Source organism: Cnephaeus nilssonii (assembly GCF_951640355.1).
Source record: "Cnephaeus nilssonii genome assembly, chromosome: 4".
Taxonomy (NCBI): domain Eukaryota; kingdom Metazoa; phylum Chordata; class Mammalia; order Chiroptera; family Vespertilionidae; genus Cnephaeus; species Cnephaeus nilssonii.
In genome coordinates, this window is record NC_137075.1 from 81,788,463 (window position 1) to 81,815,679 (window position 27,217).

Genomic DNA, 27,217 nt, shown 5'->3' on the forward strand with positions numbered 1-27,217 from the left:
CGGCCAGAGGGAGGAAAGCCCGGGTCCTGGGTTCCTGCGGCCGGCTGGAGGAGGGAAGCCTGGGTCCTGGGTGCAGAGCCGAGGCAGAGGCCATTAGGAGTGATCAGGCAAGCAGAGGTGGTTAGGAGCGATCAGGCAGGCAGAGGTGGTTAGGGGTGATCAGGCAGGCAAGTAGGCAGGCGAGGGGTTAGGAACCAGCAGTCCCAGATTGCAAGAGGGTGTAGGCTGTGCTGAGGGACCCCTCCGCCTCCGTGCACGAATTTTGTGCACCAGGCCTCTGGTCTAGTCTGATATAATGGATGTAAACCCATATACACAGGAGTACCTATTACAACTATTGAATGTTTATTTTGAGGTACTTAGCCAGTTTCTGCTCCCACTCCCAGCTCCAGGAAACCACCAACCTGCTTTCTCTGACATTGCTAGTTTTGCCTTTCTTAAAAATGTCATATGAATGGAATCATGTAATCTGTACTCTAGTGTCTGGCATTATGGTTTTCAGGCCATCCATGTTGTTGCATATCATCACTAGTTCATTCTTTTTTTTTATTGGACTAGAGACCCGGTGCACAAAATTCATGCATGGGGGCGGTCCCTCAGCCCGGCCTGCACCCTCTCCAATCCGGGACCCCTCGGGAGATGTGTGATTGCCGGTTTAGGCCTGATCTCTGTGAGACCACTGGCTCCTAACTGCTCACCTGCCTGCCTGTCTGATCACCCCTAACCACTCTGCCTGCCTGCCTGCCTGCCTGATCGCCTTTAACCACCTCTGCCTGCCTGCCTGATCACCCCTAACCACCTCTGATCGTCCCTAACTGCTCCCCTGCCAGCCTGGTCACCCTTAACTGCCTCTGCCCCCACCACTGTGGGTTTGTCTGGAAGGATGTCCAGAAGACATCCGGTCTAATTAGCATATTACCCTTTTATTAGTATAGATAGTATTCTGTGTGTTATTTATCTGTTTGACAACTGAATGACATTTATATTGTGCCCAATTTTAAGTTGTTAATAATGCTTCTTTGACTGTTCATACAAATCTTTGTGATTTTTATAAATAAAACTAGAGGCCCAGTGCATGATTGAATCATGCACATGTAGGGTCCCCTACACGCTTTTGCTTTTCGCGGTGGAGCTGGGTGCCTGTCCGCTGGTGCACCAGGCCTTTCAGGAGCCTCCGGCTCGGCGGAGGCTTCTGAAAGGCCTAGTGCCGGAGCAGACAGGCACCCAGCTCCCACGCTTTTGATGGTCCGCGGCTGCTGAGGGGGGCTACCCTGCTGTTGAGAGGCGCAGGGGGAGGGACTCCCGCCCCCTGCGCCTCTCAACGGCCGCTGAGGGGGGCTGCGGCGGACACCTGGCTACCCTGCCGTTGAGAGGCGCAGCTGGGTGTCCGCGGCAGGCCCCCTCAGCGGCCGTGGATCTGGCCGTTGAGAGGCACAGGGGGCGGGAGTCCCGCCCCCTGCGCCTCTCAACAGCAGGGTAATCCCCCCTCAGTGGCAGCGGATCCGTGCCTCTCAATGGCCGGATAGGCCACCCCGAGTCCCGCCCCCCAGCCTCCCGCCGCCCAATCGTGGGCGTAGCGGAGTGATGGTAATTTACATGTTACTCTATTATTAGATAGGATTATGTTTTTGTTTTTCTTTTGTGGAATCTCTGGGTTATATCAGGATGTTTTAAGAAACTGCCAAACTCAATATCATTTTACACTCTCATTAGTATTATTTGAGCATTTTGATTTCTCTACATCCCCTCCAATGCTTAGAATTGTCAGTCTTTTTTAAGTTTAGCTATTTTATTGTGTTTGTAATGGTATTTTATTGTTATTTAACAGCTTTGTACAATTCATACTATACAATTCATCCATTTCAAGTGTACAATGGCTTTAAGTATATTCAAAGTTATTCAGCGCTCACCACAATTAATTTTAAACATTTCATCAGTCCCCTCCCCCAAAAGAACCCTGTGCTCCCTAACCATAATTCCTCCACCCACAGCTTTAGGCAACTACTAATCTATCTATTGCTATACATTTGCCTATTCTGGACATGTTATAAACAGAATCATACAGTATGTATGAGGTCCTTTGTGACTGGCCTCTTTCATTTCTGTTTACAAGGTTCATTGATGTATCATGTATTGGTACTTTAATTCTTTTTATTGCCCAATAATATTTCATTATGGGTATACAACATTTCATTCATTCACCAATCAGTTAATGAACATTTGGATTTGGATTATTTTTCACTTTGGGGCTATTATGAATTAGGCTGCTGTACACATTTTGTACCAGTTTTTTGTATGTAAGTATGTTTTCATTTATCTTGGATGTACACCTAGGAGCGGAATTTCTGGAGCATATGCTAACTCTTATGTTTAGCCTTTTAAGGAATTATACTATTTTCCAGTGTGGTTATACCATTTGACATTCCCACCAGCAGTGTGTGAGGGTTCCAGTTTCTCCACATTCTCATTAGCCTTATCTGTCTTTTTGTATTTAGTCATCCTAGTGCGTGTTAAGTGATTTCTCTTACTTTTTAATTGAGGTATAATAGGCATGCAATATTATATTAGTTTCAGGTGTACAGTATAATGATTTACACATTTATACATTGCAAAATGATCACCACAATAAGTCTAATTAGCATCTGTTCCAATACAATTAGAATATTTGTGTGTGCTGAGAACTTTTAAGATTTACTTTCTTAACAACTTGGACTCTCATTACATCCCCATGACTTATTTTGTATCTGAAAGTTTGTACCTCTTGATCCTCTTTATCCATTTTTCCTATCCTCAACACCCACTCTCCTCTGGCAACCACCAGTGTGTTATCTGTATATGAGTGTTTTTATTTTTTTAAAGAGGAAGAGAGAGAGAAACATCCATCAGCTGCCTCCTGCATGCTCCTTACCTGGAATCAAGCCTGCAACCTAGACATGTGCCCAACCTTGAATTGAACTGGCATCCTTGCAGTGCATGAGACAACATACAACCAGTTGAGCCACACTGGCCATGGCTGAATATGAATTTTGTCTTATTTGTTCGTTGTTGGGTTTTTTCTTCTTATTTTGAGATTCCACATAATAGTGAAATCATACAGTATTTGTCTTTCTGTGTCTATAAATGTGAGAGTTTATTTCTGGACTCTTAATTCTATTTCATTGATTTATATTTATCCTTATGTCACTATCTCGTGGTTTTAATTTGCATTTTTTAAAAGATTAATGATGTTGAATATCTTTCCAAATGATTATTTTTGCCACTTATCTATCTTCTTTATTGAAGTAGTCCAATCTCTTGCCTTATTTTAAAAAATAGATTTTTAACTTACTGAGTCATAAGAGTAGTTACAGCAGACATACATACTTTACAAACATTTCTTTCTTTTTTTAGCTTTACCTCTCCATTTTCTTAACAGTTTCTTTAGTGGCATATTTGGGGTTGACATATTCTATTACCATTCAGTGGGTTCTAAAAGCCTGGTGGAATCAACTTGGCAACTGATTGGATAATAGAGCTTGAAAAAGATAAAGATCTTGGAGATCACTAGTGGTATAATTAATAGTAGTGAAGAGTTTGTCAGTTTGGGATACACAAACTGACTTATGATGGTTTGAGTTATGATTTTTCAACTTTGATGATGACACAAAAGCAATGTGCATTTAGAAGAAACCATACTTCAGATTTTAAATTTTGACACCCCCCCCCCCCCCCCGGTCATATATGCGGTTCTATACTCCCTCAGATTGCTGGGCAGTATCAGTGAGCCACATGATCATGAGGGTAAATACCTGATACTCTCTAGTGTAGTATTAAGTGCATTTTCAACTTAATATTTTCAACTTACTGTAGGTTTATCATGACGTGACTCTGTTGTAAGTTGAGAAACATCTGTATATTGAAATTGAGATTCCTGGTGAATTCCATATAAAAATGTACTTTCTAGTTCCTCAACCTGGAAACATTTCTGGATCTTCTCAGAGAGCACTCACTTTGTTGGCTTTCAGGTCTCAGATACCACCTGAAATAGGGCTTCCCTGGACATCTTATCTGATGTTGCACCTTCTAAAATCACTACCTACATATATTACTAGAGGTCCGGTCCATGGATTTGTGCACTGGTAAGGTCCCTCAGCCTGGCCTGCGCCCTCTCGCAACCCAGAACCCATCAGGGGATGTCAGAGAGCCAGTTTCAGCCCAATCCCCGCAGGCCAGGCTGAGGGACCCCACCGGTGCACGAATCCATGCACCAGGCCTCTAGTATGCATATAAGATCTTTGGTTAATCTCTTCCTGCCCTCCCTCCTCCCCCATTCCCTCTGAGATTCATCAGTCTGTTCCATGTTTTCATGCCTATGGTTTCCACTCCTGCATTGAGTATCTGCCCCCTGGTGCTCAGTGCATGTCATAGCTACCAGACAGCCAGCTGGCTGGTTGCTTAGGCTTTTATATATAGAGATATTGATGCAGGTGTTCTGGGGGTTCTGGGACTCAAGGATTCTCCACCCACTGTGGGTTCTTGGCTTTGGGCAGGAAAGAATTCAAACACAAGCCAACATAGAGTTTAAAATGAAAGTGAGTTTATTAGTGAAGTAGTGAGACAGAGAATGGGCTACTCTGCCGAGCAGTTCCCCCTTTAGCAGAATTTGCTTCTTTTATTGAGATTCATTTAATAGGAGGTTACGGTATTCAGTGAGGGGGAGGAATATTCAGGATTTTTCTGGGAAAGGGGTGGAGATTTCTCAGAGGAGTTCTATTGGCCATTTTGTGTACTTATGTGGGCTTTCTGTTTTTCATCATGGCATGGTAAGGTGTGTCGTTTAGCACGTTAATGTATTACAATCCTATCTAATAAGAGGGTAATATGAAAATTAACCGTCACTCCGTCACAAAGATGGAGGCACCCATAGCCACAAGATGGTGGCGCCCAGTCCTCTCAGCCCCACCAGAGTCCCCCAGTCCCAGTAGGCGGGAGGCGGGGGGGCACTGAGAGCAGGCAGCGTGAGCGGCCTGCTGGAATGCTTGTTTTGTCGCCGCGGCGACAAGGCAAGTGTTCCACACTGGTGGCCAGGCCGGGGTGCGGAAGGGCCTCTGGACCGCGGAGAGCCTCTGGGCAGCGGGTGTGGAGCGGCCAGGCCCCGCAGAGAGCTGGCGCACGGATTCGTTTGCAGGGCTACTAGTAGTGTATAATGAGGCTAGGGGTTACCATTAGTTGAAATTAGTCGCCATGTTGTATCAATCTGGCCTCTGCTGCTTTTAAGCCATAAATCCAATAGGGGGTGGTCTTCCTTCTTCTTGACAGTTTCTGTAGCTTTTTTCAATAGCAGCTGTTCTGTCACATACTCTATCTCAATATTACCCTGTTTTACTTTCTTTGTAGCCATTTATCTGAAGTCATCTTATTGTGTGTTTGCTTTTTATTATCTACTAGTGACCCAGTGCATGAAATTCATGCACATTAAAAGGGGATTAATTAGAGGAAATAATTTAATATTGCTATTTGCCCTTTCTCTATAATAGAAGTGTCAGAGGTGAAAGAAAATTAGTAAAATGTATATGAAAACCTTCCTCCTGTCAGAGTCTGGGGCTTACCATGGGACCTAGAGTCAAGTCCCTGCCCACTCACATGAACCTCAAAATCGCAAGAGACCCAGACCCGGCCGCCCCCCCTCCCCATTGGGCTAGATCCAGACACAGCCAATCCCACCCTTGTCAAGCCCTGCTGGGCAGGGGGCGTAGCCTCAGGTCCCCTGGCCCGGCGCCAGGACGGGGTGTGTGGCCTGAGGTCCTCCAGCCCAGACCGGGGCGGGGGGCATGCCAGATAGGGGACACGGCCTGAGATCCCCTGTCAAGCCCCACTGGGTGGGGGGCATGGCCTGAGGTCCCCCGTCAAGCCCTGCCAGGCGGGGGGGGGGGGGGGTGCAGCCTCAAGTCCCCTGTCAAGCCCCACCGGCAGGGGGGCACAGCCTCAGGTCCCCTGTCAAGCCCTGCTGGGCGGGGGCACGGCCTGAGTTCTCCAAACCCAGCACTGGGAGTGCAGCTTGAGGTACCCCGTCAAGCCCCTCTGGGTGGGGGGCATGGCCTGAGGTCCCTGTCAAGCCCAGCCAGGCAGGGGGGCACAGCCTCAGGTCCCCTGGCCCGGTGCTGGGGCGGGGGGTGAGGCCTGAGGTCCCTTGTCTTGCCCCACTGGATGGGGGGTGCGGTCTGAGGTCCCCGACCTGGTGCTGGGTTGGGGGGGCACGGCCTGAAGTCCCTGTCAAGCCCCACCTGGTGGGGGGCATGGCCTGATGTCCCCCAGCCTGGCACTGGGGCGGGGTGAGACTGAGGTCCCCTAACCCAGCACCAGGACGTGAAGCGCACCTTGAGGTCCCCTGTCAAGCCCTGCTGGGTGGGGGGATGCAGCCAGAGGTCCCCTGTCAAGCCCTGCTGGGTGAGGGATGCGGCCTGAGGTTCCCTGTCAAGCCCCACTGGGGCGGGGGAGGGCATAGCCTCAGGTCCCTGCTGATTGCTCCTTAAGGCTCCTTATGGGAACTTGGCCTCAGCTGTGGGTGCAGCCATCTTTGTGAAGGAGTGATGGTCAATTAGCATATTCCCTCTATTAGATAGGATTGCTCTACCACAGCTATTTTCAATTGTTTTCATCTCATGGCACACATAAACTAATTACTAAAATTCTGTGACACCAAAAATATATTTTTTGCTGATCTGACAGAAAAAAAAGGTATAATTTTGATTCATTCACACCGGACAGCTATTATTGTGTTAGTTGTTGTCATTTTTTAATTTGACAATGTAAGGGAAAAAGAAATCAGTGCCCTGACTAAATAGTCAGGTATCACATGTTTTAAAATTCTTGTAGCACACCAGTTGAAAATTGCTGCCCTACTAGAATATAATCTCCATTAGGACAGGATCCTTTCTGTCTTGGTCTCCAATGTAGTATCAACATTTCTCCCTCTGAACTAACTGTTTCTCATCTGTCATATTCTCATTTTCTAAACTTATTTTATTTGCGTCATAAACTATTCACGATGTATAAAATTGATCCAGAAATTAAAACAAAGAACAAAACAAAATACTGCGTTTTTGTTTGAGCTTTAACCTAGAGGTCAAAGGTGTCAGGAAAAATAATCAGCAAGCCCTAGTTGGTGTGGCTTAGTTGGTTGAAGCGTTGTCCTGTACACCAAAAGGTGTCGGGTTCGATTCCCAGTCAGGGCACATACCCAAGTTGTGGGTTCACGTTCCCCAGTTGATTGGTGTTTCTCACATTGATGTTTCTGTATCTCTCTTTCTTCTTTCTTTCCTTCCTCTGCCCCCCTTCTCTAAGATCAATAAAAAAGTATGTTATTCTTTTAAATAATAATAATCTGCAAAAAAGGGTCTTCTCCCTTTTTAAAACCTTTTAAACCAGTTATGTTTACCTCTTTCTCATCACTTATTCAGGTAGTTTATATTGGCTTTAATGTATGTCCAGTGGAGATTGGGAAGGGTTGCATTTTTACTTAACTAGTATACTAAGAAATCCTAGCCATTTGCCAACAGAATTGGATATCATATTGAATTAACCTTTCCCTCCTCTCCCTCTCACTAAAAAGCATTGCAGACTTTTATACTTGATTGTCTCTTTCCTGTTTTACAGAGTAAGAAAGCTGGAGTTTTGTGAAAACCAGAGAAGAGAAACTAAGAGAATAGTAGACAAGGCCTTTCCAATTTGCATAATGTAAGTTCTTTTCACTATTCTTGGACTGAATCTTGTGTTAGCTGAAAAAGTTGTTTCTATGGGAACTAATAGGCCAACTCCTCAGAATCAGAGGAATGCTGATTACTTAAAATGAGAATTCCCAGCTGCTGGTCAAAGGGCATTACTTGTGGGAGAAAGGGAGGAAGGATGAATTGAAAAAAAATCTAGAATTCTGGACACTAGTGTCAACCAACCATGTTTATGCATATGAAGTGCATGTTTTACATTTTCCTCTGTCTATAAATTAGAATACTAATTATATAGGAAATTGTGTTCCTGCTAACCTGTCATGTTTCCCAGCTCTCACACAAATGGTTCTCTTTCTTAGTGTAGAGTTTTCAGTAGGCTAATACTCCTCACTGTTTCACGACACCTGATTTCAATCATTTGTATTTATTGAAGCTTATTTGGCATCCTTTTTTTAAAATATATTTTATTGATTCTTTACAGAGAGGAGGGGAGATGGACAGAGAGCTAGAAACATCGATGAGAGAGAAACATTGACCAGCTGCCTCCTGCACACCCCCCACCGGGGACATGCCCGCAACCAATGTACATGCCCTTGACCGGAATCGAACCTGGGACCTTTCAGTCCGCAGACCGATGCTCTATCCACTGAGCCATACCTGTTTTGGCTTATTTGGCATCTTTTAACCCCCTTTCTCTATAGCCAATTCACATAAGCAAAGCCCTTGCCCACTAGTTAGAAGCTAGCATTGAAACAGCTTTGGCCTGCCAACCTGAAAATTTATTTTCTTGATTTTGTAGACTATGTGAAGAGTTTTGATCAATTTTTTTTCTTTAATTTTTTTCCCCACCACGAAGGAGCATGAGCTGGGACTCTGATGAGGATTTGAAATGTGGGCTTTTGAGACATTTAAAAAAAAATTATTTATAATTAGAGGGTTGAAAGGAGAGAAATACTCTTAGGGCCAGCAACTTGTTAACTGTGTTATCTGTATAAGATGGTCTCTTATTTATATAAGGAGGTAATTCTCTAGTTCAGTCATTTACTAGCTTCTGGATTGTCAAAATGTTTTTCTTCTTTCTTTTTTGGAGAGGGAAAGTATAATTCCTTTGGCCTAGGACTCTTTCACTGTTTATTGATATGTGTTGACTACATATAGCAAGCTAGGACACAGCATAATATTTCTGATTCTGGAAGAACTTGCTGAATCTTTCATTGCCTTTGAGTTAACTAGTGATCATTATATTTGGAGTGTTGTATGGTGAGATTATTTAACCGAGTTGGTGTGAAAAAACTTATTAAAGGAATAGGGATTTGTGGTAGATCTTGAAGGTAGAAGAGGAAAGGAGAAACAGTTTATATTTCTTAGTTTATAAGGCATTTAGGCAGGAAGAAAAAGATATGGGATAGGCACAAATAGGAAGCCAACTTAGAAGGCTTGTATAAGAAAGTAGTAAAAGATACAGTTAGAAAGTTTGGGTTTATCTTGTGAGTTCAAACTCTCTTCTGTAGGCAACATGAAAGCTATCAGAGGTTCTGAACTAGGGTGATTTGCTCATATACTTAATCGATTTTTTTTCTTTAAATTTTTTACTAGATATCAGAGCTATAGAGATGAATAAGACAGATCCCTGCTGATTAGATAATTTACCTATATGCTCTACAGTCACCTTGCAGTTAATGTGTCCAAAACTAAATCCATATTAACTAAGTCCATATTACCCTTTAATTGCTCACCCCTTCTATCTAATTCTCCCTCTCTTTATTATTCTCAGTCTTAGTTAATGACATTGCCATTCACCTAGTGATCCAAGGATAGTGGCCCTGGAGTCCCACTGTCTGGGTTCATATCCTGCAGCCTCCTGTTTGCTTGGCCCTGTGCTGGATAGTATCACAGATCCAGAGACTAGTCAGCCTGGTTTCTGACCTCCAAGGGCTTCTAGTTTGATGGGCAGACAAAGACTTAAAAGAAGAGTAGATAAGGATTAGATCCTAGGCGGTCTGATTCCCGAGCCTGATCTTTTTAGCATTTTGTTGTCTTGGGTAACTGCGTAGATATAGTGGCATTAATTAGAATTGAGAATAGAGGAAGAGGATCAAAGAGACTATGAGAAGATTAAAGGTAAATATGCATTTAATTTTGGAGACATTAATTTCTAGATCCCTGTAGGACATTTTTGTAGGTAGACTATAAACCTAGTACCTAGCCAGGGGTAAATGCTCAATTATGTACAAATCACCCCCTCTTTTCTAAATCTTTGATGGCTTTTCTACTGCCTTGAAAATTAAGAACTTACATTTAAGACCTTTCATAAGTTGAACCCAGTCAAATTTTCTAGTCACTATCCTGTTGTACAAGCTGACTGCTTTAGTTCATCTAGCTTTATTTGTACTTTCCCCAAATCTTTTATCTTCTTGCCTTTGGCTGATATGGCCTCTTCCTTATTCCTCCATTTTCTTGCATATTTGGACTTACTTTTACAATTGTAATGAAGATTAATGAATGAATACTATATAGTGCTTCCAATATTGTGTGGCACATAAGTGCTTAGTAAATGTTATAGATACTATTACTTCCTTTTTCTTCTTCTTGCCCTGCTAAATGAAATAGACATCAAGTTTTAGTGCTCTATAACTCAAGTATTTCTTTAATATAACTTTTCTTCATTTCACTGTCTTAGTTCAGTACCACATTTCTTACTGCCTTCAAACTGGTCTCATTGCCCCCAGTATAATCAATCCTCTACACTCCTACCAGAGTGATATTTCTCTAAAAGTGAATGTGATCATGCCATCCCCTGCTTTCATTCCTGTAAAATCTAATGGGGAGAAACCAATTGGGGAAGAGGAATCATTCATTTTTTTTGCTGTCTGTCCCAGTAGACTATGAACACTCCAAGAGAGATAACCAAAATGGAATTTTAAGTGGATTAATAACAGGTTGCAGAAATTTTTCTGGGAGTCAAAGGCTAGATCCAGGTAGATAAGCATAATAATAGTGCAAGCATGAGAACTCTTACCCAGATCACCTGGCCCAGTCTTTTCTTACATGATCTAGTATAGTGAATATGGACATAGCTTACAATTTTTAAGCTGCAAGTTTTAATTTCAGATCATAATTTTTATAGACTAGCATATAAAGTAAAAAGTACATTATTATTTTATTTTTAATATTCAGCAAATATTGTAAATCAAGAAAGTGAGAGTTTTAATTTTCTGGAAATATGTACACACCTAGGTTTTTTAAATTAAAATTAGGCATATTACTACAGCAATTCCTACACAAATTTCTGCTTACTTGTAATGAAAACATCAAATAAGCTGAATTTGCATAAATTAAAACATAAAAACTTAAGAATTGCCTATTGTAATTCTGACAGCTGTTATTTTAATGAAAAAGAAGGCAATCTAATGACATAAGGTATTTATGTGTAGGCCACATGGCTATATATAAAGAAAGAGGCTAAGATTTGGATAGGACACAGGAAACTCTCTCAATTCTTGTGAAATGTAATTCTAGTGGCTCATGTGGTTTGCCTCTATTTTCCTGATTGTTGGTCTAGTGCAGTGGTCTGCAAACTGCGGCTCGAGAGCTACATGAGGCTTTTTGGCCCCTTGAGTGTGGCTCTTCCATAAAATACCACGGCCTGGGTGAGTCTGTTTTGAAGAAGTGGCGTTAGAAGGTACATAGGTAGGTACATTGTTATTAACTTAATTAGGGTACTCCTAAGCTGGCCTTTGCTAAAAACGTCCTCAATCTGATTGAGGTACACTCAAGGGACCAAAGAGCCGCATGTGGCTCGTGAGCCGCGTTTTGCCGACCACTGGTCTAGTGGTTTTCCTGGTAGTTTAGGTGGGTTTGTGTTAAGCAGTCTGGGACAAGATGTTTGAGAGAAGATTGACTGGCATTAGGAATGTTGTCTGAAAACATCTTTTGCTTAGTAGGCATGTGCTCTAAAAAAACCTATTTACTGAAATGGTGCTCAACTCCAGGAGGTAGTAGGTTTATTATTGTAAATATTTTTAAAGTCTTGAGCAAAGGAAGACTAATTAGATTTAATGTGTGGGTTTTCACATATATAAACAATCTACCTTTTTATGCCCAACGAATGGCTTGATAAAAAGCCAGTGTCATCCAGTAAAATATTTTTGTCTAAAATATGTTGAAGGAGTTTTAAAATATAAGAATCAAACTAATGCTAAGAATTGATATATTTTTTTTAGTTTTAAAACTTGCTACATTATCTCATTTAAAACTCAGAACAATCCTGTGAATAAATTTTCCAAAGGACTCTGAGGTTCAGAGGGAGAAACTGACTAGTCTTGGATCATATAGCCAGAGGAAGTGTCAGAGCCAGAATTAAAGTTCAGTTTTTTGGCCTCTGAGTCTAACATGTTCTTTTTTTTTTTTTTTAAATATATTTCTTTATTGATTTCAGAGAGGAAGGGAGAAGGAGAGAGAGATAGAAACATTAATGATGAGAGAGAGTCATTGATCAGCTGCCTCCTGCATGCTCCTTACTGGGGATCAAGCCCGCAACCCAGGCATGTGCCCTTGGCTGGAATCGAACCTGGGACCCTTCAGTCCGCAGGCTGACGCTCTATCCATTGAACCAAGCCAGCTAGGGTCCAACGTGTTCTTATTTTCTGTATAATATGGCTTTAAAATTTTTTTGAATGGTAACAGGTACCATTTTCTCCTGAATGAATTTTCATAAAGAACCCTAATTCTTGTGTTAATGTGACCAGTTATAAACACTGATACCCACTAGTCTTTTTCTCACTCATTGTGGTTTTATTCTATAGATGCCTTAGCTGCTAAAGTTTCTTTTTCATTGGGTATCTCTTCATCTTATAAACTCCTGAAAGTGAATTGTCCCCCAGAATACTACCTTTACCTCAAGTGGGCCACCAACATGACATGCTATATTCCAGTTTCTTTAGCAGTTAACTAGGAAGTTTTTTAAATCTCCTGTTTGTTAATTGAGTGTAAACTACTGTGTTGAGACAACTTTACAAAGATGATTAAAACATGCTTATACCGTAAGCAACTTATTCTCTACTAAACTAGTACCCAAAACTTACTTACTTTCCCATTTTGTTTAACCTTTCAATACATCATTTTTCTCAACTGTAAAATAACAGTATGCTTCAAATTCTTGGGAAGGGACCTTTTCTAGGGTGGCAGGGGGAACACCTTGATTTTCTCAGCAGCATCTATAAAATGAAAGGAAAGTAATTTGATATGTACTTGTGGGGTATTTTCTATATTGCGAGGGATTAGAAGTGGTCTATTTAAAGTCTTTTATATTGTAATTCTTATACTTTTTTCCCCTCATCTTTCCCCTTAGATTTCCTTCATGGATACATTTTCATAGCATTATTATATGATGTGAGAAGTCTTTTGTGGTGTGTTTTTTTGAAGTAACATGGATTTTATACTACAGAATCAAGAGATTGGCTTTATAGGAAAAATTGATTTATAAAAAGTGGTACAGGTTTTTATAGCTAACCATGACAACATCCCATATGAATGGGCATGTTACTGAGGAATCAGACGGCGAAGTAAAAAATGTTGATCTTGCATCACCAGAGGAACATCAGAAGCACCGAGAGATGGCTGTTGACTGCCCTGGAGATTTGGGCACCAGGATGATGCCTGTACGTCGAAGTGCACAGTTGGAGCGTATTCGGCAACAACAGGAGGACATGAGGCGTAGGCGAGAGGAAGAAGGGAAAAAACAAGAACTTGACCTTAATTCTTCCATGAGACTTAAGAAACTAGCCCAAATGCCTCCAAAGACTGGAATAGATAACCCTATATTTGATACAGAGGAAGGAATTGTCTTAGAAAGTCCTCATTATGCTGTGAAAATATTAGGTAAGTAAAAACAGAATAATAGAAGATGTTTTTGCTTTTGTTTCTCTTACCTTAACATAAATATGTATAGAAAGGAAGAAGGGTATAAGAGGATGTAAATAATAGCATTTTGAAATCAATCCAAGACACTTCTTTTCTTGGTAAATTTTTCATACAACCATTATTGTTTACTATTAGCCAAGTAGAGTTAAAGCATATGGCTTAAATATTCCAGTTTCTACAACATGGTTTTTAGATATAATCTTTAAATTAAAAAATTCTACATGTGGCCTAACAGTTAAAAATGCCTTGAAATTCACCTTTTGACTTTTATATCAAAATTACTCAAAAGCAATTTTCAGATTTTGAATTTCTGATTTCATTAAGGTTTACAAAATAGTAATAAAATTAATATCTGTAGCTTAAAATCTGTTTGATTTTAATTAATATTATATATATAAAACATGGCTCAAAATCCCTATACTATCTATTCCCAATTCCATTCTGTGGTGTGGAGGGGAACACAACAAAAAACCAGTGCTGTGAGATTTTAATAGATATAAACCAAAAAATGTTCGGTAAAGTCAAATAAATTTGAGAATAGTGGTTAAATAAGTTAAACAGCTTCTTATTACAGGACTTCTTATAGTCTTTAGAATGCTAATGGGCATTATGAATCTGCAGTAGAGATTTATGTCAAATGTAAATTTCCAAACTTAGAATATTTGATTATTGAACTTACTGCCTTTTCTTTCTGCGCACGCATGCACACACTAGAATGATCACCAAATTAGTGTTAGGAGTATACATTAATTTGTGTTCCCTTAGATGCTACAGCAAACAACATTCTATGTAATATCCATAGTAATCCTGTTAACAGGGCTCTGTAATTCCCATTTTAGAGATAAAGAAATTGAACCTCTGTTAAATCACCTGTTTAAGACCCCAAGCCAAATTTGCATTTTTCTGATCTGGATATGTAGTTGGTATATTGCCAGAGCAAAGGGTTTGAGTGCAGACTGACACCGTACCTGTTCTTCACTCACTGAACCAGAGATCTGGCTACCAAGAGTGGAATACCTTTCTCTAGTTTGCACAAAGATACCTTGTGTACTAGATTTGCTCCTCACCAAGTCTCTATATTCTAAATTGCAAGCAGTTTCTATTACATCACATTGTCTGCTTCTTTTCTTTGCTGTAAATTCATTCAGAATCTACATTTCTTGACAGAAAGTAATGTGCATGCTTTTCTAGTTTTTGAAGAAATCACTGCAGCATGTTCAGTGATAGTGAAATCTGCTAAATGCCTTCAGATGTTATAGTGAAAGCAGATTACAGATTTTATAATACATTTATCTAAACTAAGTTTATGCTCTTTTTTTCCTGAGAGTTTTGTTAGAGTTTCATTCCCAATTGCCTTTTACTGGCTCACACCTCCCACCACCCCCTTTTTTAAAAAATAAAATATTTTGTCTATATTCTCTATGACTTGGGAAAAAGTTTACATTTTAGTATATCCAACCAAAGCCTAGAAGATTCCTTTGTTTTTCTGTTTAAATTGCTTTAAGATTAATGTTTTTGTTCATTTTGCTTTACTTAGATCAGACATAAATGTCCCATCTAATAATATTTATGTAATCTCAGTAAAGAAACAAATATAGCTTAAGCCAGATTCACGTAGGGAATTTATTTATATATTTACTTAGGGCCCAGTGCACTAATTCATGCACCTTGAAAGGAACTGTGGGCCACGAGGCTGCGGTGGGCACAGGGGTGGGTCTTGGCCCATCCTCTGTACTCCCACCCGGCCCCTCCTGCCGCAGCTCTCCCCCTTCCCCCCCTGCCCCTCCCTCCCCGTCCCCTGTCTGCTCTAGGTGTGAGCAGCGGCTCTGGTGCCGGCAGCACACAGGAGCAAAGAATTTTCAGTAACCACTAGAGGCTCACCCCACTGACAGCAACTGGCACCCTGCCTTGGTCTGGCGTTCCCGCTCACCTGCTCCACCATTCGCCTGATGCCAACACCCACCATGTTCTGCGTGCACCCCCTGGTGGACAGTGCACATCATAGCGACCGGTTGTTTGGTTGTTCGGTTGTTCCGCCGTTCTATCTATTTGCATATTAGGGTTTTATATATATAGATTTGCCCCAAGTATAGAGAATTGGTGACCATTTCTCTTAAATTTTTTGCCTTTTCCTTTTCCTGTTCGTATGTTGCATTGCTAATTTATCTACAAGCGTAGATTAAAGGACAGCTAGCCCAGCCAGTGTGGCATAGTGTCAACCTATGAACCAGGAGGTCAAGCTTCAATTCCCGGTCAGGTTCACATGCCTGGGTTGTGGGTTTGATCCCTAGTAGGGGTGTGCAGGAGGCAGCCAATCAGTGATTCTCATTATTGATGTTTCTATATCTGTCTCCCCCTCTTCCTTCCTTTCTAAAAGGAATAAAAAATATATATTTTTAAAAAGGACAGGTATATTTACTTCCAACTTGTAATCTGCATTAGTTTGTAAAAATACCTTTGTGCAGCCCTTGTACTTAAGGATATTTTACATACTTTATTTTAAAGTAATTTGAAATGTAGCACCAGGTATCTGTAATTCATTTTTTGAATAGGAGAATATTTAATATGTTGAGAAATAAGTGATAGATTTAATGTTAATACACAACACAAATGTGTTAATTGTAGGAAACATGAAAAGTTAGCGTAAGTTATCAAGTTGTTATTGTCAAGCAAAGCTTGAGTGTTTGGATAGATTTAGTTTTAAGTTTTCATTTTAAAATTCAGTTTAATAGCCTTGCACCAAACTTTTTTCTCCTGTTCATAATTTGCTAACACATCATACGACAACAGAGATACTCCCTTGAATTTGTGTGTGTCTCCCTGCCAGTATTTTGATTAATACACACATGCCAGAAGACAACTTCTCAGCCTTTTTCACAGCCAGAAACAGCAATCTTGTTTTAAATGAGGCAGGGATGGGACAGCTGATTTATTTCTTTCAGAGGGAGCCTTCAGTTTGGAGATGATACATCATCATTTATCTGTGAGTAGAGAAAATAATTCTTTTAAGAACTGATAATGTGATTGGAAAGGTTAGGTACTTTAATTGTCTGGGTGGTCATTTTTAATGGAAGTTTTTATAAATTTGGTTAAGGGCATGTACCTCGGTTGCAGGCTTCTCCGTGGCGGGGGCTCTGGTTGGGGCGCTTGCAGGAGGCAACCGATCAATGTGTTTCTCTCACATCAATGTTTCTCTCTCTCTTTCCCTCTCTCTTCTACTCTCTCTAAAAATCAATGGAAAAATATCATCAGGTGAGGATTACCAAAAATAAAATAAAAAATACTTAAAAAATAATAAAATGTACAATTCATCATGAGTTTTTAGTATATTCCCAAGATTGTATACCCATTATCACTATTAATTCCAGAGTGATTTTATTACCCCCAAAAGACAAACTATATCCTCTAGCAATTACTTTATATTCTCCCCTCCCTAACTCTTATAACCCTAATCTACCTTCTGTCTATAGATGTCTTTATTTGAGACATTTCATATAACTGAATCACACTGTATGTGACCTTTTATGACTGGCTTTTTTGCACATAGCATAATGTTTTCAAGGTTCATCTGTGTTGTAGCATGAACCAGTACTGTGTTACTTTTTATAGTAATATTCCATTGTATGGATAAACCACTTTTTGTTTATTCATTCATCTATTGATGGAGCATTTGGGTTGTTTCCACCTTTTGGTTCTTGTGAATAGTACTGTTTTGAATACTCGTGTATAAGTTTTTGTTTGAACACCTGTTTCTTATTCTTTTGGATATATACTTAGGAGTGGAATTGCTGGATCATAGGGTAATTCTGTGTTTAACTTATTGAGGAACTGCCATATCTTCCACAGTATCTGCTGTTTTACATTCTCACCAGCAATGTGTGGAGGTTCCATTTCTCTACATCCTTGCTATTGTTATTATGTCTTTTAATTTTACCTGCTAGTAATTTTTTAAAAACTAGAATAAAATAGGAAATATTAAAGCATATTATATTGCACATAAGTATTCTTAAATCTTTTATTTCAAATTGGTATGTGTATACTGGATTAAAAAATCAAAAATATTTTTTAATGGATAACCAACTAAAGTTTGAGAAATATTATCCTAGTCAGACCCACTTGTTTAATAAAAAAGCTTGGCTTGGAGACTTGAAATGGGTTGTCCAAAGATATATAATGCAACTAATAAGTAGTCAAACCATAACTAGGACCCACGTATTCTGGCTCCAAATTTGGAGCTGGTTTTTTTCCGCTCATCAAACTGGTTTCAATTTCATCCAAAGGAAAATCATGAAGCTTTTATACCTGATTGAATTGTATTCACGTGAATGACAGTTTTCCATTTTCTTACCATATTTGGGGGTAAGATTTTGCTCTGCTATCTTACTCAACTGTTTTTGCTTATATACTTGTATTTGTTTGTAATTTGTAACCCAATTTGTTAATGAGTAATTATCGTTCAGGATCTTTCATGAGCTTCTGCTTATTTTTAATAAATTCATTTTGACCTAGTACACTAAAAATCAAAGTTCAGATATTTAATTTATTGTCCTTAAATTTAAAAAGAAAAAAAGAAGGACTACCCCTATTTAAGCAAATATTTCCTGAATGAAAGTTCTAATTTTGATTCCGCTATTAGATAATGTTGGTAACTCATATAATTTCCTCATGTTCAGTAATATTAATTTATTCATCTCAATACTCAGTTTGACTCTAAAGTTTAGATAAAAAGAAGAAATGTTAAAACTTTTTCAGAAAAAAGTCATGAAGTTTGTTGAAATACAGAAATTTCTGAGCATGGGTTAAAAGAACTTGTATTATTTAAACAATGAAATGTAAGAATCTTACTCCTATCTAATAAAGAGGGGAATATGTTAATTGACCCTCACACCATCGCAAAGATGGTGGCCCCACAGCCAATAAGGAGGGAATATGCTAATTGACTGCCACACCCTCAAAGATGGCGGTGCCCACAACCACAAGATGGCGGCGCCCAGCCCCATCAGCCCCGCCACGCATCTGCCTCCAGAGTCGCCCAGTCCCCTCAGCCCCCCAGCCGCCCAGGGCCGGCCCGAGACGCAGGCAAGCCTCAGATGTCAGCTCCCCAGCTGCCCAGGGCCGCCCGAGGCTCAGGTAACCAGGGCCAGCTGAGGCTTGCGCTGCCAGCAGTGGCAGTAGTAGAGGTGTGATGGGGCGTCGCCTTCCCCTGATCGCTGGGTCACCTCCCACCCCTGAGGGCTCCCGGACTGTGAGAGGGGGCTGGCCGGGCTGAGGGACCCCCTCCAGTGCATGAATTTTCATGCACCGGGCCTCTAGTGTTAGTATAGGTCTCTAGATTGTCTCTTTTCCTGTGGGGTAATGATAGCAATAAGTAAAAATAAGCAAAGCTAACCCAGGGTAGATGGTTATCTCTATTGTTTTGAAAAGTCTGAAGAGATAAAGATTCCTCAGCTTCTTGGATGATTTTATAGTTTCCCTTATAGCCAGAAATTCTCCCACATGGCTTCCCAAATTTGAAGGTAGAATTTTCAGATAGAGCAACTCTTGGTGATTACTTTCTGTTGCTGTTTTAGTCTTTTTTCATTTTCATTTTAGTTTGCCAGGAGATGGCTAAAGGGAGACGTGAGAGTTTGGGGGTGTGGGGGGGGGGTAGATTCGTGGACTTAATGTGTATGTTTGTAGTTATCTGATCAATTGTATCCCAAAGCCAAATATATTTCTCTTTAGATAATTTGTCTTCTCTTTTAACATAAATTATCAAGATTTAAGTATTGTTTGAAATCTTAGAGAAAATGATGGAAATTTAAAACAATTTTTACCAATATCTAGAGATCTAGAGGAAGTAGATCAAAACTGTAAGACAAAATATAAATTAGATAGAATAAATTTTTTTGAAGGATAGTTGTTACAGACTAGAATTTATTGCCAAGACCTACATTTGCCTTCCCCTCTGCAGTATCCCATTTCTACACTCCTTCCATCCTGCATTACACAAGGTACCTCTCTACACAGTACTCCCGTCTTTGTCCATTCCTACAATGCATTTGTGTCATTCTTTCTTGCTGGCCCTATGATTCTCCACTTGCCTCTCTTTTTCTCTGTCCATGTGGTTCTTTCTCTTTGTGTCTGTTGTATCTATATGTGGGAGTGGTAAGGGAACCTCTAGTTTCTGTGTATTGGGAGTCTCTGTTCTCTCTGTATCCTGTCTTTGTTGTCTTATCTTCATTATCACAGAAGAGGTACATATTTGACAGGACTGTTTTAGCTGCATCTGATTGGATTTTTAAAATTTCCTCTGAAATTGCACAGAATATTGAAGAACTTAGGTGGCCTTTTGTTTAGGTAACATACAACCTAAGAAATGCTGCATCAGAATGAGACATTTCTTAACCCTTTGCACTCGCTTGCTTTTTTCTTGATTCCTTTATTCTACTTGGGATTTAATTTTTTAAATACCCCAGATTTTACAAAGCGCGGCAGTAGAATAAAAAACTGGAGTTTCTTTTCATACAAACCTATTTATTTGGATTTTTTTATATTTCAAATTATTGATACATTCAAAGAGTAATTTGCACTCGACATCCGAGTGCAAAAGGTTAAAGTATGTAGAAAATTAACTGTTACTGAATAATAGGTATTTGTAAAGTGCTTTTCAAGATGGACCATATAGGAAGAAAGTTTTTTTTTTAATCTACAACTAAATATTCTGACTTTTAAAATTAAGGATTTTTATATGAAACTAAAATATGAATGAGAATGTCCATATGCGAATCCTTGAGTTGATGTTGCCAACAGTTATTTTTTTATGACATCATACTTAATATCAAAGAAAAGACCCTTTGTCAGAATTCCATTCAGAATTTTCAAAGAACTGAGTCAAGACAGTAAACTCATTTTATCATGATCAGTATTTTAAGACTATTGCTATAGTTACTTGTTGCTTTCTTTGTGATCTTAAAACTTATTGGACAGAGGAGCATCATTTTTAATGTCCTTTAAATTGATAAACTACTCATAAATGTATACTAATTTCATTTGAGGGTTTGTATTGGTATTTCATATTTTTTCTTAAATACTCATTTATTTAAGCTGTATATATGGTTTAATCCATATCTTTGTCAAATTACCTATACTTCATGAAGTTTTAAAAACTCTTCTGAATGTTTGTCAAGTTACCTATACTTCATGAAGTTCTGCTTATTCATTAAACTTTTTCAATGGAAACATATTTGAACTTGAGGGATGAGAGAACTTTGGGCAGCTTTTCAGCCTAAAAATGCTATCTGGAGACCTTCCCAGTTAAATTGGTCATGAAAGCAGATATGGAATTTATCTGGAAATTGTCTGTGTAAATCATAGTTATCAAATTTTGCTGTACCACTTTGCTACTCAGGCTAGTGCAATACTGTCAAAGATGCTTTACAACATTTCTCAAAAAGATACATCGCCTCTATATTCACAGAAATTGCGTTTTCGGTTTCTTTTGCTGAACTTTTCTCAATATGCTACCTAGCATACCATTGTAATATTAGAGTTAAAATAAAATACTGTGAGAAAATATTTAAAGCATATAAGACAATTGCTTAAAATAGGAGAAGTAAAATGCAAAATTTTTATAAAAGTAGCCAATAATATTATAAAAAGTATATAAAATAATTTAGTTATACATTATGTATGGAAACATGCACAAGCACAGTTAACTAGAGGAAATTTCTCCTGCAGATTCATGGTAATATAACTAGAATATGTAAGCTTCTCTAAATACCTGTTAGTGTCCGTTACATACTGCTGTATTGGGTGAAAAGACATCTCAGGACAGCTTTTCTAAAACAGATAAACCGATCACAATCAAGCCCTAGAACCTGAAGAAAAAAAAAAGTTAGTCTTTTATTATTCCCTTAGCATGGCAGAAATTGAAGAAATGAATTCTTGATCCAAGTACCATTTTTATGGATGACATCATTTTCTTCATCTGTAGAGAATTGATCTGAAGCTGAATTACGTTATGTCTCAGGTTTTGATGTCTTTTGTTTTTATTTTTATTGGTAAAAGTTTTTCAGGATTATATACATAAAATGTATATACATATAATATTGTATTGTTCTACATCTATGTGATTCGGGACAAATAGACATTTGTAGTTTTTCAGCAATGGTTGGTGATACTTGTAAAACTGAACTTTAGTGCAAGTGTTTTTAATTTACTCTGGCAACATTGATTGACATAAGTGTGGAAACAACTAAGAAAAGAGAATTTCAGTGATAACAGTTTTTACTAATTAAAGAACAAAAATGTGAATAGGACTTAATACAGGTGAGTGAAGTTCTAAAGAACAGTTAACAAGTTTAAAATGGTTTTAATGCTAACCTAAAAATCTTGAACCTTAAGCCCAGTTAAATTTGTTGATATTTCTATCATTGGCATGTTCCTTATGTTCTCCTCGACCGCATTAATATGTACTAGGTCAGTGATCGGCAAACCACGGCTCGCGAGCCACATGCATCTCTTTGGCCCCTTGAGTGTGGCTCTTCCACAAAATACCACGGCTTGGGCGAGTCTGTTTTGAAGAAGTGGCATTAGAAGAAGTTTAAGTTTAAAATATTTGGCTCTCAAAAGAAATTTCAGTCGTTGTTCTGTTGATATTTGGCTCTGTTGACTAATGAGTTTGCCGACCACTGTACTAGGTCATCAGCCTCTCTGGGATTCAGTTGTAGTCTTCTGCTTTATAACTTTCCTATTCCTATAGATCTTATCTTAGTCCCTGACCTGAGTGGAAAACATTTCCAGTTTGAACCTGAGATTTTTTTCTGGATTTTAAAATATCCTAGGTGGTCTTTATGGCTTTAGAACTCCTCAGTATGAAGACAATATGAAGAAATTGATGAAATTTCATCTTTTTCTGAAAACTATATTTTTTACCTCAGTTCCTATCAACATGAGAAGCCTACTAATTTCTTAGAACTTTAAAACTGTCATTTCTTTGGGACTAACCACAAAACGTCCCATTTCCCAATTGAGTAGTGTCTCAACTATTAACCGATCACCTGAAATAAGATCATTGATCTCAAGTATCTCCCATTAAGCCATTCCTAGTTTAGGTTACCCTGCCTTACTTTCCCTAGTTTTTCTTGTTGGCTAATTACTACAGTATCTCATTTATACTTAAAATATTCTAAATATGAATATTATATGCTATGTTTATAAGAGAAGCAAGAAGAGGGTAACAAAAGGAAGCAGTTATCAAGAAAAAATAGAGTAACATAAAAGCAGACACAGAAACTCAGTATAGCAATAAAAGTTATTTAGTATAGAAGAAAATAGTTTTGAGTATTTTAGTGAGTCCCAATTATATCATGTCTTAAAATATTACAATAACTGATATTAATAAAGCCTTTAAATCAATGGTTCTTAACCAGAAAGGGGTGTGTGTGTGTGTGTGTGTGTGTGTGTGTGTGTAATGATTATGTTTGAGGTAGAACTCAGGACCCACATCTCTGTAAATTCCCTTACTAATTCTCATAAATATCCTTGATTAAATACATTGTTCTAACATAGCAAAAAAGATAAAATTATATTCAGTATGTTCTGCTAAGACTGCAGGCATTTTATAAAATCAGTGTAATTTCAGTCATTAAGGGGAAAAAGAAAAAAACCTCTAGTAGAAAAATGGGCAAAAGCAGAAAAAGGATGCAAGAAGAAATATAGATGACTATTAACTTTGTGAAAATATATTCACCCTCATACTTAGGCAGATAAGTATATATTTTTTTCCTAACCAGATCATCAAAACTGAAAAGATTTATAATCCTGAATTTGGTTTTTATTTGTAGAAACAGGAACTCAAGTTAATTGCTGATAGGACTATAAGTACAAATTTGGAGGGCAGATTGGCAATATGTATCAAAGTTATAAATTTTTATTATTTGATCAGTAATTTTATCCTAGGAATTTATTCTAAAGAATTTGGAAAACTCATATTGCAAAACATTTATAATCTGACCTGTATGGTTAGGTCAGCATTTTTTTTAAAAAGTCTAAAAGTTACATAGTATAAGGAAATGATACTCGTAGTTATAGCTGAAAAGTAGTACTGCAGATAATTATTTTATAATGTCAGTATGTTAGTGTCCAATTGGATGGCTTTGTACACAGGAGAGATGCACAAGTTCTTTTGCCTTTAAAAATTTAAATATCCAGAAGGTTGAAGAGACACAATAGGGAGATGGTTACTTTCTGGACTGACTAAAGTTGCTTATTGACTTCAGTCAATGCTGAGATCTGAAGCTCCTGATTTTTTTCATTGCCCTGACAACCAGGCTGAGCCCCTTTAAAGAATTACTAAAAATTTAAGCAGGAATCCCATTATCCACTCAGGGAAGTCATTAGTACTCATAAGATTGTAGCCTATTTTTTTGGTTTGTAATTTCTTTCTTTTAGGATATTTAAATGTTTTACTATTTTGATCTAAAGGTACTTTAAGGCTATTGAATTCTTTATACTCTGAGGAAATTCTCTATAATCTTAGGGATTCTGTAGTAACCTCTTTGAATTTCATGGAATCTGACATTCCATATTGTTTTCCCCACTCCTCCCTCTAGAGGCCTGGTGCACAAAATTCGTGCATGAGGGAGGGGGCGTCCCTCAGCCCGGCCTGCATGCTCTCACAATTCAGGACCACTTGGGAGATGTCCTACTGCCGGTTTAGGCCCAATCCCTCTCGCAATCCAGGACCACTGGCTCCTAACTTCTCACCTGCCTGATCTCCCCTAACCACCTCTGCCTGCCTACCTGATCACCCCTTACTGCCTCTGCCTCGGCCCCTACCCCCGCGGCTTCATCTGGAATGACATCTGGAAGGTCATTTGGCTGTCCAGTCTAATTAGCATATTACGCTTTTATTATAGTCGACAAAATTTTGTACATCCAGTGTGTACAGTGTGAGAATTTGCTGTATACATTGTGAAATATTTACAGTTAATTAATACTTCTATCACCTCACGGTTTCCTTTTGTGTGTGTGTGTGTGTGTGTGTGTGTGTGTGTGTGTGTGTGTGAAAATGCTGAAGAGCTACTCAGTAAATTTTAAGTATGCAATACAATATTGACTGTAGTCACCATGCTGTACATTAGATCTCAGAACTTATTATCATAAAGCTGATAGTTTGTACTCTTTGGCCAAAATATACCAATTTCCACTATCTATATTCTGTCTACTCTTGTAGATAGCAAGTATAGTTAAATTCTGGTTATTTAACAAATTTTATTTAGCACTGAGTCACAGCTTCCTAGGTTATTCTAATGGCAGTTTGACTTTCTAATTTTCCCCCCTTTCTTGCTGCATTAAGTTAATAAAGAAAGTGTATTTTTTTAATAATGGGGAGTAAAGCTGTTTTCATTGGAGAGAGAGGGAATATCAAGAATCAACTGGAGAATTATTCAAATCTATAAAAAATTTAACTACTTTATGTATTGGTACACAAGATAAATGTACAAGATTCAATAATTTTTGAAAGTCATATATAAAGAAAACTAACAAAGAGACTTAAAAAGACTGTGCATAAGACAAATAGTATCTACTGTGAGTTTTTCTCAGATTCATTTACAGTTTTAATATCAGTCAAAATTGTAATAGGATTTTTCTTTTGGAACAAATAGGAAAGACAGTGGGAGATACCTTGAAAAAGTTATTCTGTAAATTATTTTAAATAGTCAAGACATTTTGAAAAAAAATAATGAGCAAATACTTGTTATATCAATATGAGCAAGACTGCAGTGCTACTTTAATAAGACATTGTGGTTCTGATAGACCAGTGGACTAAAACAGACCCTAATATATGTAAGAATTTGGTAGCAGCTTAAATTAGAAAAGGAAGGATTTTTTTTAAATGGTGTTAGAATAAGTGTTAACTAGAAAAGAAATGAAGTTAAAATTTCCCCTCAAAGCTATATCAAAAAAATTTCAGATGTATTAAAGTTTATTATGAAATAGAAGCCACAAGAAGCCAGAAGAAATGTAGGTAAATATTTATGACCGAGGGAAAGGAGTTTATAAGCATAGAAACAGTGAAAGAAGTCATGCAGGAAAAGGTAGATCATTAATACATCAGAGTTGAAAACTTCTACAGTAAAAGCAGACAAATGGAAAAATTAAAAAACCATTTCCAGTGAATGTGACAAAGTGTACACACAAGTGTACACAATCTGCCTGTTGTGGGGGAGGGAAGAAATGACCTCTGGTTCTAAACATTTTGGGATAACTCCCAGAAAAATGCATGTGCTACATATGCCCAGTAACAGGCTTGCACACACATACATATGCCATAACTTTCAGTATAATTTTAGGAGATTCGTGGTCATAAGAGTTTTATGGACCACAAAAGAAGTACCTAGTAAATATGAATAAACTTTAACTTTCCTATTAAAGAAATTGAATTTTTTAAAATGGTATAATGTTGAATATTGGCAAAAATATTGCTAGTGAGATATTAATTAGTAAAATCTCCCTGAAAAGCCATTTGGTTTTTAAAATGTCAGAATCTTATTTTAAAATTATATTTTTAGAAATTATTTTAAGGAAACATCAGAATCTCAGACAAATTTTTATGCAACAGTGATCATTATGCACTGAAGTGCTTATTATTACTTATAGTAGCAAAAAATTAGAAGCGACCTGAATGCTCAACTTTAGTATAATGGTTATTATAAATCATGATTTAGCCATGTAATAAAATATCACATAGCAATTATATGTAATGTTTTTTAAAGATTGGTGATTTGAGAAAACAAAATGTACTGTTAAATGAAAAAAGGAAATGTTATAAGATGGTTAAAATAAAGGTTGTTTCTAGGTGATAGAACTATTGGTGATTTTTAATTTATTTTTTCATTTTTGTATTTCTCCCCATTTATTTTTATAGTGAGTATGTATTAGTTTTATATTTAAAACACTTTCAAAAACTTTATTCTAATCTAGTATATAATTTGAAAGAGTATTACTTAAAACCAGTAAAATGACAGTGATTTGACTCTCAAATATATATGCAAGTTTTGTTGTTTTTTAAAATGCAAATTGTTATGGTTCAAGAAATTTTATCTTAAGTGTTGAATTAAGACAGAAAATTAATTTTTCGGTTCCTTTTCCTCCTAGAAGTGGAAGACTTATTTTCTTCACTTAAACATATCCAACATACTTTGGTAGATTCTCAGAGCCAGGAGGATATTTCACTACTTTTACAACTTGTACAAAATAAAGATTTCCAGAATGCATTTAAAATACACAACGCTGTCACAGTACACATGAGCAAGGCCAGTCCTCCGTTTCCTCTTATCTCCAATGCCCAAGATCTTGCACAAGAGGTATGTATTTTAAAGATATTATTAACATATATATATCACAAAGTAATTATTAGTGATAATAAGGCAATATTATTAGAAAATACTGGTGTGAATATAAGGCTTGTTTGAATTAATTACTACTGATCATATAAGAATAATTTATTGTTTTAGGAAATATTTTCGAAGTACATTTTATCCTGAAAAATATATATGCTTATTTCTGGTGTTTTTTTTTGTTGTTGTTGTTGTTATTATTAA

At 38.0% G+C, this 27,217-nt stretch overlaps 1 protein-coding gene across 4 annotated transcripts in view; it reads left to right on the forward strand.

Moving 5' to 3' along the window:
• Positions 1 to 27,217, forward strand: part of PALS1 (protein associated with LIN7 1, MAGUK p55 family member) — an 81,433-nt gene that overhangs the window by 22,850 nt on the left and 31,366 nt on the right. For 2 of the 4 annotated variants that reach the window (XM_079769630.1, XM_079769629.1), the window contains 3 exons: positions 7,636 to 7,716; positions 13,057 to 13,586; positions 26,772 to 26,980. In XM_079769630.1, the coding sequence (XP_079625756.1) occupies positions 13,220 to 13,586; positions 26,772 to 26,980 (576 nt within the window). In that variant the 5' untranslated portion in view covers positions 7,636 to 7,716; positions 13,057 to 13,219. The remainder of the gene's footprint in view (positions 1 to 7,635; positions 7,717 to 13,056; positions 13,587 to 26,771; positions 26,981 to 27,217) is intronic. The other 2 variants (XM_079769632.1, XM_079769631.1) reach the window with 1 other exon arrangement.